General features: G+C 44.9%; 2 protein-coding genes across 6 annotated transcripts in view; one reads left to right on the top strand and one right to left on the bottom strand.

The window, feature by feature from the left end:
- The window catches only part of LOC149308782 (putative ribonuclease ZC3H12B), a 20,546-nt gene extending 11,446 nt beyond the window's left edge, over positions 1 to 9,100 (bottom strand). The window contains exons 1-2 of one of the 4 annotated variants that reach the window (XM_089536451.1): positions 8,826 to 9,100; positions 4,835 to 5,003 (exon numbers count right to left, since the gene is read on the bottom strand). The gene's annotated coding sequence lies outside the window, so the exon portion shown is untranslated. Of the gene's footprint in view, positions 1 to 3,071; positions 3,094 to 4,834; positions 5,004 to 8,342; positions 8,407 to 8,825 lie in introns of those variants that run through there. The other 3 variants (XM_089536450.1, XM_089536452.1, XM_089536453.1) reach the window with 3 other exon arrangements.
- On the top strand, positions 7,943 to 17,417 carry LOC149308781 (zinc finger C4H2 domain-containing protein). 2 transcript variants are annotated; one of them, XM_089536457.1, is made up of 5 exons: positions 7,943 to 7,965; positions 14,319 to 14,490; positions 14,860 to 15,032; positions 15,213 to 15,375; positions 16,271 to 17,417. In XM_089536457.1, exons 2-5 carry the CDS (start codon positions 14,335 to 14,337, stop codon positions 16,382 to 16,384), a joined length of 606 nt encoding a protein of 201 aa, XP_089392583.1. In that variant the 5' UTR covers positions 7,943 to 7,965; positions 14,319 to 14,334; the 3' UTR covers positions 16,385 to 17,417. The 2 variants fall into 2 exon arrangements, with proteins under 2 accessions (XP_089392583.1, XP_089392580.1); XM_089536454.1 differs by lacking the exon at positions 7,943 to 7,965 and adding an exon at positions 11,231 to 11,738.

Below are 17,417 nucleotides of genomic sequence, written 5' to 3'. Positions count from 1 at the left end.
CATCTGAACCCCCTTTGAACGAACATATGTAATGGGCCTATGGAGGTCCATTTTGTAGCCCTACCCATCCCACTGAGACATATGTGGCAGCAACATGAAGGATCCCTATAGGCCTATACTCCTCAAAGCAAAGAAGGTCCCTCATTGCCCCAGGATCTCACTCCCCACAGCCACCTTGGGTGGAGGAACTGCATCTCAGCCTCACCTAAAGAGATAAATTCATTATAGTTAACATGTTGTTGCATGCCTTCAAGTTGTTTCTGACTCATAGTGACCCTAAGGAGAACCTATCACGGGATTGTCTGGAGCTGAAAATGTGTAACTCGCCCAAAGTCACCCAGTGGGTTTCCATGGCTGAGCAGGGAATCAAACTCCGATATCTGGAGTCCAATGCATAAACCATTGCTTTATGTCTTATGGGAACATGTACTGTAGGTCCGTGTTACTCAAGCTGTGGTTCCCCAGATTGGTGATGCTCCAGAGAGCGTTTCCAGGTAAGAAAGAAAGAGTTGCATCTATTAGCCACAAATATGGTGTTACTAATGCCTGTAGTCTCTGAAAAAGAAACTGAAACTTAAGCTTCTGAATGGCATAATCCTTCCTTTAGCTATCCATGTTAACTATGCAAATGAAGAAGGGGAATTTTGAGCTTAGAAAACACATCTCGGTTTAAAGGAACCAAGGGCCTTGTTCTCATTTCCACCTTCCCAGTTGTGAAAACACGCCATGCTGACTTCCACCTACTGGTGCCAGATATGATAGGAGTTGTGTGGAGACCAACAACACACACACAACCCCCAACTGTGCTTGACAGCCATTCTCACAGCTGCTTGGAAAAAGCCAGGCATTTTCATGTTCCTGATCTAATGTCATGACAGAAGCAACTGGGTGGTATACAATAAAACCAACCTGAGAAACGTAAGACAGTGTAAATACATTTTTAAAAGGATGTTAAAGAGGTAAGAACATATTCAACCATTAAAAAGCCTGCTAGATACAGCCTAGTGCATTGAACTCTGAGCTCCAGAAAGTTTCCAAAGAGGGAAAGAAAAAGTAAGGAACAACATGGTGATGGCTGAAAAAGGATCTGTGCCGAAAATTCAACATCCTATTTATTTTGCTTGTTCTTCTTAAAACACAGAGATCTCAGGGTGGTATACCATAAAGCCAACCTGAGAAATTTAAGGCAGTGTAAATAAAAATGATGTTAAAGAAGGCTAAGAACATATTAAGCAATTAAAAAGTTTAAAAAGAGACAAATTAAAGCAATTAAAAGGTTTAAAACTATGTACACATGAGGGTTTGTGTAAAAGTAATTAAGTCCCAAACGTTTTAGGGAATAAGCTTTTCAAGGTGTTGCTCTTCTTCTGAGACGGTTTTGTGATCAGCAAGAGCCAAACTGGAAGTGGACCATGGCTGGCTTTTAGGTATAAACCTCAGCCTAGGTCTACTACACTGATAAACAGAAGTGAAGGATGGGTTCAGAACTGATATAAAAAGTATTATTATTACAATTTAGAAAATAATGTGTATGGATGAGAGAAACAGCCCTTTCCTTACAACCCTGTAGCACACAAATCCTGGCCACTTTCCTGATACCTGAGTTTGGTTAAAGCAGAAAGATATATTGCATGTACAGTGCTGTTTAATTTACAGGGCTTTAAAAATAAAGCATCATAATAATAATAATAATAATAATAATAATAGGACTCTGCCCCTTTGGTTAACGGTACCCAATTTTAAAATGTTACGCAAGTGGAAAACAAGAGACAATGCAGAAATTAAATTAATGTAACTAAACAATATTTGTGCACCTTAAAGATTTTCTAATCCAGTCATTGCTTCCCTTCTCTCTAATTTAGTGAATGAATGAATGAATGAAATTTTATTTCTAGACCGCTATTCCTTGTAGATCACAGCGGTTTACAAAAACACCATCAAAGCCAATACATAGCGCAACAATACAAAAACCCACCCATACAATTTAAAAACAATAGAAGGGAGGGCTTGTCTTCTTCAGGCAGGCAGTTGGAGCCAGCCTGCCTCTCTCCCCCCAAGATGGTGGCTGAAGGGAGGGCTTGTCTTCTAGTTTCTAGAGAAGTATCCCAATAATGAAGAGTTTGAACACATATATCTCAATGTCTGATTAAGCAACCATATAGTTTTATTTCTAGTTGGGAACTTCACATTTGCCCCTGTACCTTACGTCTTTCCCAAAATGTAAGAATACAGGTTTCCGCAGCCGAAAGTACAGGGCAGATTACTAAATGTAGAGAATCTATTGCAAAGTAACCTCAAGAGGCCATTTAATCCCATTTCCTCCTGCACCTCTTTCCCAGTCTGCTTTTACCCCTAAAATGAGTGTCCCAGTTCTCTGCATGGGCAACATATGCATCTAAAATACCAGCAGAAGAAAAACCATCTGAAAGGACATGGATGAGTCTGCCTTTGACAGATGTAGAAGTCAAGACTTTCTTCATTGGTAGTTGCCTCCTCCAAAGTATGACTTAGGTCCAAAACACACTGCAGGAATAATCCAGTTTCAGACCGTTTTAACTGCCCTGGCTCAATGCTAGGGAATTCTGGGAGCTGTAGTTTTGTGAGACATTTAGCCTTCTTTATCAGGTGCCACAATAAACTCCAGCTCCCAGGATTTCCTAGCTGTGAGCCAGGGCAGTTAAAGTGGTCTCATACTGGATTCTTTCTGCAGTGTGTTTTGGACCTTAGACATCTTTAAGATGGTAATTAAAACCAGCATCACACATTTAAAATGTAACAAAGGCACCCTTTGCTCAAGATTAAAATGTGAGAAGATGCTGACTTTCCTCTATTTACCTTTTATGGCTCTTTCGCCCTTTTGATCGGCTTCCATTTTTACAGGGCAACAAGCCCCAAGAAATTCACTCAAACACTTCCTCAAGGCTGCCTTCTTTCCAGTTATTATGAATAAGAGACACTTTAAACAGATCTTTTAAAAGCAATTGGGGGGGGGGGGGAGAAGAGGAGGAGGAGGAGGAGGGAAAAGCCACCTCCAAGCCGGCTGCCATTACAACTCATGCTAGCATACTCACTTCTAATTGCCATTAAAGAAAGCGGCTCAGCTGTTATCCACACTGGTAGTAAAGGAGGAGGAGAGCGCTCTGCCAGCACAGAGCCTGCGTACAGGGGTTTTCTGTTCCAGGGATGCATTACGAAAGCTGCTCTCTGCAGAAACACACCCACTTCTTCCATGACTCACTGGAGTTTCTTGCTTCTTCTCCTTCTGGGTTGCTGATATCTTTTTTTTTTTTTTTAAGTGACTGTCAATGGGCTGAAAAAAGCTATTTAAAAAATTCAGCTGTGTCACTTTTCCATTCGAAGCCGGCAGGTGGGGAAGGTACCGTCATGTGAGAATCGTGACTGCCTCCAAATTAATGTTTATGAGGAAGTAATTATACATGATTTTAAAAGACGGAGAGAGAGAGAGAGACGACCTTATATTTGGTGCAAAAGCCATGGGGGATTGCAACAAAACACTGCAGCGTTGAGTGCTGCCAGTCAGGATTCCAAATATTCTATTCTTTTCTGGCCTAATTTTCAGGGTTTTTTACCTTGAGAGCCAGCATTGTATGCCGGCCGGATATGCTGCATCCCAGATGCCTGCCTTTTAAGAATATTAAGATATATATTTCTGGAGGGGTGGTGGGGGAGCTTCTGTAAACGTTGGTGTCTCCTTGAGCCTACCAGTACTTCCCTCTTGTGCAAGGACAGTGGTGACTTGGCTGTACAAGCAATAGCACTGGCCTCCGAACAGCAGAAAGAGAGCAATGGTTAGTGTTTGGTCCATCCTTTGACTTGGAAGGAGACTGCCTGACCTCCTCAGGTGCTCTGTGCAATGTGAGGAGGGTTGATGATTCAAGAATGTAATGCGTACAAATGTGCTGTTGAGGCATCCTCAGGAGTCAAATTCAACTTCAAGCACCGAAAAAAATGGATGGGAGGTACTTCATATTTGGGAGATCTCAAGTCTTCTGCAGGAGAGTTCTTTCTTCAGGCTGCACTGCAAGATCCTGAGGCAAGGAACAGTGTCAGTCTAGAAATTTAGGTCAAGAAATTGACCCCAATTTTTTGGGTCGACTTATCCATGGGTCAATGTTAGTATTGCACTTTAGCTCTTATTTTAAAAAGGAACCATCCTCTGGTGAAAGGCAAGAGTACAATCTGTCCTAGAAGCACTGACCTTAATTTTTACCCTCGACCTATCCATGGGTCATACCAAAATCCATAATTTTGGCCCCCAAACCTGTCCTTGACTTATACATGAGGTCAACATATAGTTGGATGTATACAGTCGGTTGAGTGCTCTTTGGGGGAGAAGGTTAGTCTTTGTGCTGTTACACAGTCACACAGCAAGTTGTGTCCTGCCACTGAAAAAAAGAAATTGCGGGGGGGAATGCACCAGAGCTCTGGAAACCAACTGAACGCTCAGTAGCCAAGCCCTGAACCCTGTTATATTACAGAACTACAGTGTTTTTCCCCACTTTCCTTGCCACTAAAGCATTCTATGGAATCCTGGAACTTGTAGTTTGCTGGGCCACTCAGGCTCCCTGGCAGAGAATTCAAAATGCCTTTCAACTAACTGCAAATCCCAGGATTCCATAGACTACTGCATGGAGGTTAAAACAAAAGCACAACACTACAATTGTGTACTGCGAAGGAGCCACCAGGTTATGGCACAGGTCCTGACTGCTGCAAGATGTTCGAGTTGAACCTGCCTCTCAGGTGTGAATAACAGAGAATACTCTCTCATCCATCCCTCAATATTGTAATAGCTGTGCACCAGGATTCAGCCTACCTTGAACTCCATACTGTTTGGGAAACATTTTTCTGCTCTTCTAGCCGGTCAAGACCAATAATCTACACTGGTGGGCTCAAGGAAAGAACGGGGAGTTCTACTCTTTTCTTGAACGCTGCTCTCCAGCTCCTTGTGCAGCATCACTTGTCCAGCTAATATTCAAAGAAGTCTGTAAAATCAGTGTATAAAGAGATCTTGTAGCCCCTTTGAGACCAACTGAAAGAAAGAAGTTGGCAGCATGAGCTTTTGTAGACTTACATCTACTTCCTTGGATGCATTTGTCCAGCTAAGCCTTCTTTTGCAAACTGGGCTTTGCCCACTGTTTCACACTAAGCCAAACACATCCTCCCTCCCCTGTAATAGAGAAAGGGGTTAGGGTTGTTTGTTCATTTATTTGGTCTGCTGCTGTAGATAATGCGAGGCAACATTATTAGAAACAAGCTGCAAAATTCCCAGACGTTAAACCTTTTGTACAATAACGGAGTCGCCCTTGTACAAAATGCCTTCTGAATGATAAGCTGAGGAAGGGGAAGAAGGACCGCAACCTTCCCATTTGCAACATCAAAATATGTTATGGCTCAGAAGGGAAAACTTTGCACTACAGCTTTAAGTGTTTAAGCCTCGGATGCTCATTGCTTAGCAACTGGGCATCCTTAGCTAAACACCGCTTTTCAGCAGAGTCACGACCGACTGGCGGGGCTGATATAATGCAACTCAGAGCCAACGTGTGTTTGAGAAGTACTTGAATTCTGCTCTCATAGTGCTGGGTCTGAAGTATCAATATCCCTTCTGCACAGGAAAATCAAAAGGAATCATGCTTCCCTGGTAATTACATTCTACAAGGTTAGAATAGGCTGGAAATACTAATTTTTCAATTTGTTTGTGTTCAGCCCCAGCTTTAAATGTATTAAGGCACAAAGGCAGCAAAAATCGTGATACCCAACACTGTTTTTATCTTCCTAACAGCAAACAATGTACCGAGATTCACTTCCACAGAGGATGTTTGGTTGAGATGCAGGCAATGAAATGCCTATGGAAAGGTTCTTCAAGCTGTCGCTGAATGTTCAGAGCCCACAGAAATCAATAGGAATTTTCCACCAATGACAGTTCCAAAAAGCAGAAGTTGTTATCTATTTTGGGAAGAGAAGGTTTCTGTTCCCAAAATAGCGACCTGCAAATAATGAAATAATAATTCTTTTATCGCAAGGGATTTCACTTTGCTCTCTGAGTGAGGCATGTGGTGTAGAGGTTTAAGCATTGGACTATGAAGACAAGGGTTCGAGTCCCCACTCAGCCATGAAACCCATTGGGTGACCGTGAGCAAGTCACACTCTCTCAGCCTCAGAGGATGGCAATGGCAAACCCGCTCTGAAGAAACCTGCCATAGGTTCACCTTAGAGTCGCCATAATTCAAAAATGACTTGAAGGCACACTGACTGAGATGACAGAAGACTATGGCCAGATTCATCTGGAACTAAATTGGCACAGTATTAGCTGAAGCTATCGAACATCTTTAGGAGCAAAACATAGAAATCCAGCCCAGAGAGGTACAAGAGCATGGCTAGACATACCCAGAGCATCCAAGATTTACCCACAAGCTGCACACCTGCTCCTTCAAGGGAAACACAAACCGCTCCAGAACTGGTTGGACACCAGCTCCCCAGACCTAGAAACCTCTGTTCTGCAGGGTTCAGCATCACATTGTTCCTTCTTGTGCCTATAGCCCTGTCCAGACCTGTTCGCAATCTCTGTGTCATCCCCTGAGTCAGATGAGAAGGGTGTCATTGACATACTGATCGCATTATTGACTCCAAATCTGAAGGTGACCTCACCGAGTGACATCATGTTAGGTAAGACTGAGCCTTATGGGATCCCACAGTATGCTTTGGAGTCAAGTTTTAAAAAGCCAGAAAGAAATGTGTTGCTGGAGAAGAGTGCATGGGCGACCAATAAGGCAAACAAATGGGTCCCTGGAGAGATCAATCCTGAAATCTCCTGGGAAGCCAAGAGGATCCAACTGAGGCTGTCATACTTTGGTCACATCATGAGAAGGCATGATTCACTGGAAAAGACAATAACACTGGGAAAGGTAGAAGGAAATAGAAAGAGAGGAAGACTTCATGCCGGATGGATAGACTTGACCAGGGAGGTCATGGACCTAAATTTGCAGAGCAGTGGAGGACAGTCTTGGTGTCTCCTTCATAGGGTCGCTATGAGTCTGAGTCGACTCAAGGATAGTTAACAACAATCACAACAACCCCCCCCCAATACTCCACATAAGAATCTAAGTCTCTCCATCACAATCAAGAAACACAACCCAGTGTGTGAACGACTCAATGGTTCCTATTCGCTTCTTTGCCAAAGTTCGATAAACTTTGCCAGACTTCGACAAGAAACCATTTTGAGATGAGGCGGAAGTGAGAAGATGGAAATGACCCTTATGTCCTCTAAGAAGCGGGTGAGTGGCAACAGATAAGTCTGGGTATTTTACAAAATGGTGTCCCTGGGGAGGAAAAGAAGGACAACGCCTATTGCTCCAAAGTCTCCTAAACAGATCAGTCGACTTGAAGGCACACAGACACAGACAAGGGTCATTCAAGCAGAATCCGTCTCCCAGTGGTTCATGGTGACACCATCTCTAATGCCAGGGCCACTGGAAAAGGACACAGGGTATAGCCACACTGCAGAATTAAAGCAGTGTGACGCCACTTTTGATGCCTTGGCTCCATCCTACCGAATCCTGGGATGTGCAGTTTGGTGTGGTGTTCAGCCTGGTCTGTCAGGGAGCTCTGATGTCTCGCCACACTACAAATCCCAGGACTGGTCACTTCAATGTTAAAGCGGTGTGAAACAGCTTTAATCCTGTAGTGTGGATACACCCTCATTGGAAAAAGAGTTAAAGCAGGAGCGACAATCAGGTGGTTCGCAAGTGGCATGTGACATACACACACACACATGTGTTTTTGTAGCCCAAACCAATCTTGCCACATGAACTTGGAGGGGAGCTTGTGGTCACCTCCAAGTTCATGTGGCAAGAGAGGCGACAGAACATGCACCATTATGTACAGTGCCACCACTAAGTATCACCATTTGCACAAAGGCAGTTCCATGTGAAAAGCTGCAGGGGCCAAGTAGGTACTATTACTAATATTGTTGTTGTTATCATCCTCATTACAGCCACAGCAGCAGAGCAGGCATCATGTCGATTATTAATACCATCATTATTGCTATCGTTACCATTATCTTCATCACAGCTGCAGGAGCGAAACAGGTATCCTCCTCCTCCTCATCATCACTATTGTATTATCATCATTACAGCCACAGGTTCAGAGCAGGCATTATTATGATGATTATTACTATCGCTATTGCTATCAACAAGATCATGATCTTCATCACAGCTTCAGAAGCGGAGCAATTATTATTATTATTGGTATTATTATTATCATTATCATTATTATCATTACAGCCACAGGACCAGAGCAGGCATTATTATCATCATCATCATTACCATCATTATTGCTATCATCATGATCATGATCTTCATCACAGCTTCAGTAGCAGGGCAGGCATTATTATTATCATCATCATCATCGTCATTACTGTTGTTGTTATCTTCATCTTCATCACAGCTTAGGAGCGGAGCAAGTATTATTATTATTATTACTATTACTATTATTATTGGTATCATTATCTTCATCACCATTACAGCTACAGGTTCCCAGCAGGCGTGATGGTGATGGTGATGATGATGATGATGATGACTATCATTTATTGCTATCATCATGATCATGATCTTCATCACTGCTTCAGGAGCAGAACATGCATTATTATTATTATTATTATTATCATTATCATCATGATCATTATGATTGGTATCTTTATCCTGATCTTCAGGAGGGGAGCAGCTTCCATTCCCGTCGCTCTGCCCCTAGGCCCCCTCCTCCTCCCCCGCGAGGCCCCGGTCCCTCTCTCCCGGCCTCGCCTTCCTCACCTCCTCCTCCTCCTCCTCCCGCTGCTCTTCCTCTCCTTCCAGGGCCGCTCGGGGTCCGGCGGCGGCGGCGGCGGCGGCAGGAGCGTCATGGCCGGGGCTCGGGGGGCCCTTGGCGGCCGCTCCCTGCCCTCGGCGCCCGCCGCATGAGGGGCAGAGGCGGGGGCGATGAGGGCTGCTGCGCCGGGGAGGGAACCGGGCCTGAGATGGACCCCCTCCGCCCGCCGCTGCCTCTACTTCCACTCAGGCTCCGTCTGAGGCGGATTCTCGACTAGGCCGCACCGTCGCCTAGCAACCGCGCCCAGCCCTCCTCCTCCTTCTCCCCCCTCCCTCCTCAGGATGCTGACGCTGATGATGCGGCTGAGGCAAAGGATGCTCCTGTGCGCATGCGCAGCAAGCCTCTACTTCCAGGCCCGCTTGGGCCTAGTCGGGCACTGACTGACTGACTGAGGCGCCCAGGTTGCCATAGAGGCTTCAATGGTGCAAAACTCAGGGCAGGGATAGTATGTAGAGAGGCCTCTCATGGCACCTTTGAGGCTCGCTGAAAGAAAGGAGTTGGCAGTAGGAGCTTTTCCTAGGCTGTGGATTTTGGACTTCAGCTCCCAGAATCCCAGGCTATTGGCCAACATGGCTGAGGCTTCTGGGAGATGAAGTCCAAAATCCCTTCAAGGGCACTGCTTGGGGATCACTGTGTAGACTGTGCTCATGCTGCCAACTTCTTCCTTTCATTGAGTCTCAAAATGTGCTACAGGATCTCTCTACGTACCGATCCCACAGACTAACATGGCTATATCTTTGAGTTCCTTCTTTCATTCAGTTTCAAAGGAGTTACCATATCTCTCCACAGACTGATCCTACAGACTAACACGGCTGTATCTTTGAATTCTACCACACGGTAGAAATAAGCCAGTTTGGCCCAAAACACACTGCAGAAATAATCCGGTTTGAGGCCGCTTTAACTGCCCTGGCTCAATGCTAGGGGATCCTGGGAACTGTAGTTCTGTGAGACATTGAGCCTTCTCTGTCAGAGAGCTCTGGTGCCACGATAAACTACAATTCCCAGGATTCCCTAGCACTAAGCCAGGGCAAGCTGTCTCAAGCTATGTTATTTCTGCAGTGTGCTTTGGAGCTCCGTTATGCGTACAGTTGGCCCTCCACATTTGCGGCTTTGATTCATATGTTCTCTCTAGGAATCTAAGTCCTCCAGCGCAACTTTGTCAGAAGTTGACCATAGAGTTGTGCTGGAGGACCTAGAATTTCCTAGAGAAAACACTTCTCTAGGCATTTGTGGGTCCTCCAGTGTAATTCTATGATCAAGGTCTGACATAGAGTTGCATCAGAGGACTAGAGATTCCTAGAGACGTATTTTTTTAGGGAAAAAGAATAGGGTTGTGTTTGGTTTTGTGGCTTTTCCGCATTCCCAGGGGTTCTTCCAGCTTCCAAAGGTTTCTTTGAAGGGGAAAAAATAAGTTACTACCACCAAAAGGAAAGGAGTGGGATTAATGCAGAACGTAGGCAAAGACGGAGTGTGGTTTTGCGTCTATTTTGTGGCCTTTTTCCGTTTTTCTCCTCGTCTCTCCAATATGCCAATCTTCCTTCAGTGTCCTAGCAACTGGAGAAAATTCATTGCCACACAATTGTGTGCAACTCCTCTTAGTCCAATCGCGCATAAAAAGGAGGTGCGTCCTCCAATGATACAACTTGGAGGAAACTGACCCAGTTTTTCATTGCTCTCCTGGAACCAAGGAGGGGATTATTAACTTGGTTCAAATGGCAGCAGCATTGCACTGCTTCCCTTGTTCCACAGATGTGCGCACCTAGTCTTGCACCAAAAACATTTCCATCTGCCTCTTACACAGTAGATTCAATCAGTTTGCAATGAGGCGCTTTTTCAAACTATTACCCTCCAGAGGTGTTGGACTACATAGTCCTCCCCCCCCCCCCCCAAACCATGGCTTTTCAGTGCTGTGGAATAACATATCCTATATATTTTTGGTGATCTTACAAATGATTGCCAACCGTCATCAGGTCTTGCAACCTCAGGCCAGTATTGGCTTCTTTATTGAACCGATAGACTGGGACTGCCGTCTTCCTCTTTTCTTAACGTCTCCCACTTTGCTGAGCATTATTGTCATTTGCGGTGGGTCATAATATGCCCAGAGTATGATAGCCTTAGTTCAGTAATGTTGGTTTCTAGGGAGAACTCAGGCTTGATTTGCTTTAAAATATAAGGTATTAAAATGTTGCAATGCATTAGAATGCATCATAGCACCAAAGAAAGCAAAAAGGGAGGAGAGATTCTCATCCAGATTCTGCAATTGCAATGAAATCCCTTGTGATTGGGCGGGCTATAAATAAATCATTATTATTATTATTATTATTGCAAAGCTTAGCATTCTTTTCAAAGCATTTAAAAAAGATGCACCATGTAATAATAATAATAATAATAATAATAATAAATCCCTTTCCCTCCCTCCAAAAAAGCAAAATCTGCTAAACAAAAAGCACCAACATCCTTTCCACCCCAAACAACCTTTGATACAAATTAGCATTGACACAAATGCAAGCAGTTTGCTTCGCCGGAAGCGAGAGTGAAAGCCTGGCTCCGCTTTGCATTGTGGGACTTGTAGTCTTTGCAAGCCTCTAGAAGCTGAGCTGCTGCAAAGCCCCGGACTGCAAATCCCGAGAGGTTTTGCAAGCTCCCTTTCCTCCTCTTGAGTCCTGGCTGCTGTCTTTGCACCCAGAGCCCTGTTGGGGGCGCCTCCATTTGGGTCCATTGTACTGGATCCCCCTCCCTTTCCCTGGCATTCATTGTTGGTTGGGTCCATTCCTCGGGAGGTTTGCAAGCTGGAGGGCAGGCAGCATGGCTGAGGAGCAGGAGATCATGTGCAAACTGGAGAGCATCAAGGAGATCAGGTAAGAAAAGGCTCCTCTCTGAGGGGATTCTCCATCCCTTTGGGGCATGCATGCATTGGAGGGGGCTTGGTGGGCAAGAGCTGCAGCATCCTCCCCATTTCTCCAATGCAAGACCCACAGCAGCTGGAGGAAGACAATAACATCCAGCATCCACAAAACAGTGGCCCCTTTCTTCAGCCAACCAAATTTTGGCTGTTTAGCATTAATGCCCTCCTCCAGTTACAATTCAGGGTTAGCTGTGTTAGTCATATAGGAAAACAACATGCACAAAACAGGGATCCCTTTCAGCAGCCAACCAATATTTGGTCATATAGCATTAATGCCCTCCTTCGGTTATTGTTCAGGGGTAGCATTGTTGGCCGTATAGCAAAGTGCAACATCCACAAAACCGGGATATCTTTCTTCGGCCGACCAGTTTTTGGCCATATAGCAAACCAGGTTTTGGCCATATAGCATTAATGCCCTCCTCCAGTTACAATTCAGGGCTAGCTGTGTTGGCCATATAGCAAAGGACAACATCCACAAAACAGGCATGCCTTTCTTTAGCCAACCAATATTTAGCCATATAACAAACCAAGTTTTGGCCATAAAGAATTAATGCCCTCCTCTGATTATGGTTCAAGGGTAGACTTGTTGACTGTATAGCAAAGTGCAACATCCACAGAACAGTGATACCTTTCCTGAGTTCTCCAATGCAAGTCCCACAGCAGCTGGAGAGGACAATAACACCCAACATCCACAAAACTGAGCCCTTTCTTCGGCCAACCCGTTTTTGACCATATAGGAAACCAGGTTTTGGACATATAGAATTAATGCCCTCCTCCAGTTACTATTCAGGGGTAGCCTTGTTGGCCATATAACAAAGGATAACATCCATAAAACAGGGATATCTTTCTTCAGCCAACCGATTTTTGGTCATATAGCAAGTATGAAAAGGAAGGCATTAACTGCTTCTAGCTTTTTCACTTGGTCTTTTTCAAGACTGCTCAAGGCTTCCAATGCCCAAAATGATATCTAAGATGAATCAGCCGTCTCAATCTGCTGTATATGAAATCAAGCCTGTGACCTACTTACGCGAATATGAAATGTTCTCAGTCTTCTATGGTATAAGGCAGAAGGCTTTCCCCATTGTCTTTGCTAGTTGGGATCCTTTGTTTGGAGGTGGGAGTCTTTGGGTTTAGGACCTTCTGAATAAAACGGTTCCTTGGTATCCATTGGGGTTTGGACCCAGAAATAAATAAGGATTGGAGAACTTATAACTGTCCAGATCGAGCCACCATAGCATAGCAGTTTGAAGTTGGACTATGACTCCGGAGATCAGGGTTCGATTCCCGCTTGGCCACGAAACCCACTGAGTGACCTTTGCCAAGTCACATACTCTCAGCCTCAGGGGAAAGCAATGGCAAAACTCCTCTGAACAAATCTTGCCATGAAAAGGTTTGCCTTTGGGTCGCCGTAAGATGAAACTGACTTGAAAACCCACAACAACAATAGCTCCCATCATCCATAGCCTGCCTGAAGTGTGATGGAAATAGTAGTTCATCCATCTTTGAAGGATGAAAGGGTACTTGATCTTGATGGAGAGATGGGGTATAAATAAAGTTATTTTATTATTACTATTATTATTATTATTATTATTATTATTCATCTCTGTTCTAAATGAAAGCTTATAACCCTGATGGTTTTCAAGTTCCTATTTGTCCAAAGCTCTTGGTAATGAAATCAAGGCGATGCTGGCTGGTGCATGGAAAGTATCTTTCACCTCCCTTCGCTGCCCTTTTGGCTTCACAGAGAAAGCAACTGTAGGGTTTTCACACTAGTCCAGGTTGCTGGTGAACCCATAATGAGAACGGGGTTGTGTTTTCCTTTCCTCTTTCTGATCATCTCCATAGCATTTGAAGTGAGAGGACTTCGGAGAGAGCTGGCGGCTCAAAGGGATGCCATGGCTTCCTGCTGCTGCGAAAACCTTGGTGCTAATGAGGTGCCCCAAAAGAGAAGACAAGCAGAGACAAAAATGAACAAAGTGGTGCAGTGGCCGCAATGGTTAGCAAAAGATGTGCAAGAGCCACTGCTGAGATCTAGCAGGGAGGGATGGGAGTTCTGTGGCTGGACCCTTGAGCCCTAATATCCTCTTGGTTAGTTCCAATTCAGATTTAAAATCTTCAAGAGAGGATCTTGTCCCTGAACTGCTGCTTTTCTAGGTTTGCTTGGTGTGAACAAGGCACAGGGCCTTCCTGGTGGCTGCTCCAAAGCTTTGGATCTCCCTCAACTAGGGAGGTTCTTCTTTTGCCAGCTAGTGAGAGCTTTTCCTATTGCTTTAGGTTTTTAGGAATTGACATGACCATCTTCTTTGCTTCCATTAGCAAACCTCTGAAGGAAACCAAGTGCCCCATTTGGTGGTAGAAGCTTTTCATGAGTTCAGAGAAAGGACTTTCCCAGCTCTACTCAACGAAATTGGGAAATGAACCTCAGACTCACATCCATCTTTAGTTGCCATTTTTGGGTGATTTGCAGTCCCTTTTTTGTTTTGTTTTGTCTTTGATCTCGTCTGCCTTTGTTCCTCCACCTTCTTCTTTGCAGGAATAAGACTCTGCAGATGGAGAAGATCAAGGCCCGCTTGAAGGCTGAATTTGAAGCGCTAGAATCAGAGGAGAGGCACCTGAAGGAATACAAGCAGGAGATGGACCTCCTGCTGCAGGAGAAGATGGCGCACGTGGAGGAACTGCGCCTCATCCACGCCGACATCAACGTTGTGAGTGACGGCCAGAGGTTGCATAGACTAGGTTGGGGTGGGAAGGTTTCCATAATCACTCAGGCTGAGAGTAAGCCCCTTTTTCAGCTCCCAGAAGCCCTTGGCGCAACACTCAGGAATTCTGGGAGCTGAAGTCCAAAACATCTGGAGGAGCAAAGTTTGGTGTAGAGGTAGTCCATTGCAGAAGTCCAGCCTTGAAGTTACCAGTGTTACTGTCCTTAGATCCTTCAGGTGCTTGCTCTTTAGTCCTCTCTCCTAAAGATGCAACTTAATGTCAAATAAACTGAATATTGTGTGGGTCTCTTGCGATGGCCAGATGTCCCCAGAGAAGGGACATGCTCAGCCAGTGTCACTTTCCTTCTGTTCCAGATGGAGAACACGATCAAACAGTCTGAGAATGACCTCAACAAGCTCTTGGAGTCCACCCGGCGTCTGCATGAAGAGTACAAACCTCTCAAGGAGCATGTAGATGCCTTGAGGATGACTTTGGGCTTGCAGCGGTTGCCAGATCTGTGTGAGGAGGAAGAGAAGCTCTCCCTAGAGTAAGCCGATGTTTGCATTCTGTAAAGACTTGAGGGGGAAATTGTCTGGTGCAATGGATTTAGCAGATCCTGCAACCATGCACTTCTGTTTTTCTTAATGGCAAATGGAGGGGTGTAGGGTTTCCAGATCTCCAGGCCTGATTATGGATATCTCTGCTTGGTTTTTCCTTCTTGGTCCAGTTACTTTGAAAAGCAGAAAGCTGAGTGGCAGACGGAGCCACAGGAGCCTCCAATTCCAGAATCCTTGGCAGCAGCAGCTGCAGCTGCCCAGCAATTGCAAGTCGCCAGAAAACAGGACACCAGACAGACGGCAACCTTCCGACAGCAGCCGCCACCCATGAAGGTAAGGATGGGCATTTGGGCCACCAACTGATGCCAGCTGCAAAGCAAAACGTTAGCGCATGGGGGGGCTCATGGGAGGCCTTTTCTGTGTCAAGACTGAAAACAAGCCTGTTATTTGGAAAAGGCACACAAACATGGGGGTGGAGTGGGTCACATGAGCTTTCTGGGGGATGATAGGAGCATGCTGTGTCTGTGAAAGCAGGCCATTTGGGGACATTGTCCACCCTTCTTCCAGTAGGATGAGTGCTGAGCTGGTGTAGAGGCAGAAGCCAGAATTGCCCGCCTTAATGGGAATACTTGTACAACTAGCCCCTGGTATCTGTTGGGGTTTGGTTTCAGGATCCCCCCATGGATACCAAAATCCATGGTTGCTCAAGTCCCATGATGTACAGTGGCATAGTCCAATGCTACCCCTTATATAAAAGGGAAAAATCAAGGTTTGCTTTTTGGAATTTATATATATTTCTTAGAATATTTTCAAGCCATGGATATTGAGCACTGGCTGTACAGTACATATATTTCTGTGCACTGATAATGTGCGCGTGCATCCGTTTGGAGGAGCGTCTGATCAAAGGAGCCACAATGACAATCTGTACTTGTACAGTGGGCCCTTGGTATCCGCTGGGGTTTGGTCCCAGGAACCCTCCACCCGTGGGTATCAAAATCCGTGGTTGCTCAAGTCCCATTATATACAATGGCATAGTAAAAGGGTGTCCCTTATATAAAATGGAACTTATATATATGCCGTGTATGGCATGCCCACGTACGGTGCGGGCGCACTGCATTTATTTTTTAATATTTTAAAGCTGTGGATGGTTGAATCCGTGGGGGAGGGAATCCGTGGATACGGAGGGCTGACTGCGTTTTCTCACGCAATGGTTTTGTGTTGTTTTCAGGCTTGCTTGTCGTGCCATCAGCAGATCCACCGGAACGCACCCATTTGTCCTCTGTGCAAAGCCAAAAGCCGTTCCCGAAACCCCAAAAAGCCCAAAAGGAAGCAAGATGAATGAAAAGGCAGTTGGAGGAGGAACCCTGTGACCCGTCGTCCCCTTCCCTTTCCGGTAGAACTGTACTTGTGACCCGAATTCACCCCAAGGCAAAACAAGAGTGTGATTTGAGCTTCGTTTTTTAAATAATGTGATGTAAGCACAACTGTTTTGTTGGGGCTTAATTCTTTTTTTATTATTATTTCGGTCTAGTCTTGGATCCTTTTGCTTTTTAGGAAAGTATTAATGGTGCTACATAGGTTGGTCGTCCCTGTTGTTGAACTCACAAATAAGTCCTGTACCAGGCTTCGGGTGAAGGTGGAAGGACCTGTTGTACAGGGAAAATGAAGGATGGCCTCTGTCCAGCTTACATTTCATCTTTTATTTAGTAGATAGACTGAAGACTTTTTTCTACTCATCTCACAAACCTGCCCTTGCTTCCCATTCCCCCTTTTTGCTTTTGATGGCTACGGTATTTTTGTACTGAGGTTCTACTTTTCCAGTCGTCTCCAAAGCTTGAGAATCTTTCATGGGAGAAATGTGTATTCATGGAGCACGTAATGTTTGCTTACTCTTGTTTTAGTTCCCCAGGCTTGCTGGATATGTCTCCTTTGCTTTTAAGAAACAAAACAGTGAAGTTTGGTGCTTAAGAGAATCCATGCTTCTGCATAATCTGTGTACAGTGATTGTTTTTCTAATTAATTCGGCAACTTTGCTCCCTATCTCTACCTTGTCATTTTTACCCATTTGCATAATGTTTAACGGTGTTTCCAGTCACGGAACAACTGCAAATACTTACTGGAAATACTGGGAATTGAACTGGAATTCAAAATGGGAGGAAGAGATGCTTCCTTAGCATTGCTCACTGTGAGTTGTCCCTGCTGAATTCAAAGAAAGTCTTGACTAGCAAAGACCTGGGGCCCTTTCACACAATACTACACTACACAGCAATTGTATTGCTGTGATCCCACTTTAACTGCCATGGCCTACAGTCAGAGTTAAGGTAACTCATTGGTGTAATGATAAACAGATTCAAAATGTACTTTTTAGGGCTCGC

The sequence above is a fragment of the Sceloporus occidentalis genome, unplaced genomic scaffold (genome assembly GCF_023333645.1).
Source record: "Sceloporus occidentalis isolate IW3139 unplaced genomic scaffold, rSceOcc1.0.p SCAF_8, whole genome shotgun sequence".
Lineage (NCBI taxonomy): Eukaryota > Metazoa > Chordata > Lepidosauria > Squamata > Phrynosomatidae > Sceloporus > Sceloporus occidentalis.
This window is presented reverse-complemented; position numbering and strand designations above follow the sequence as displayed.

What these genes read in the sequence shown, in the direction of transcription:
- LOC149308781 (XM_089536454.1), top strand. Translation starts at nt 11,686, where the DNA reads ATGGCTGAGGAGCAGGAGATCATGTGCAAACTGGAGAGCATCAAGGAG. An exon ending in TCCACGCCGACATCAACGTT is followed by an intron (nt 14,491 to 14,859) that starts GTGAGTGACGGC and finishes CTTCTGTTCCAG; the next exon opens with ATGGAGAACACGATCAAACA. An exon ending in GAAGAGAAGCTCTCCCTAGA is followed by an intron (nt 15,033 to 15,212) that starts GTAAGCCGATGT and finishes TTCTTGGTCCAG; the next exon opens with TTACTTTGAAAAGCAGAAAG.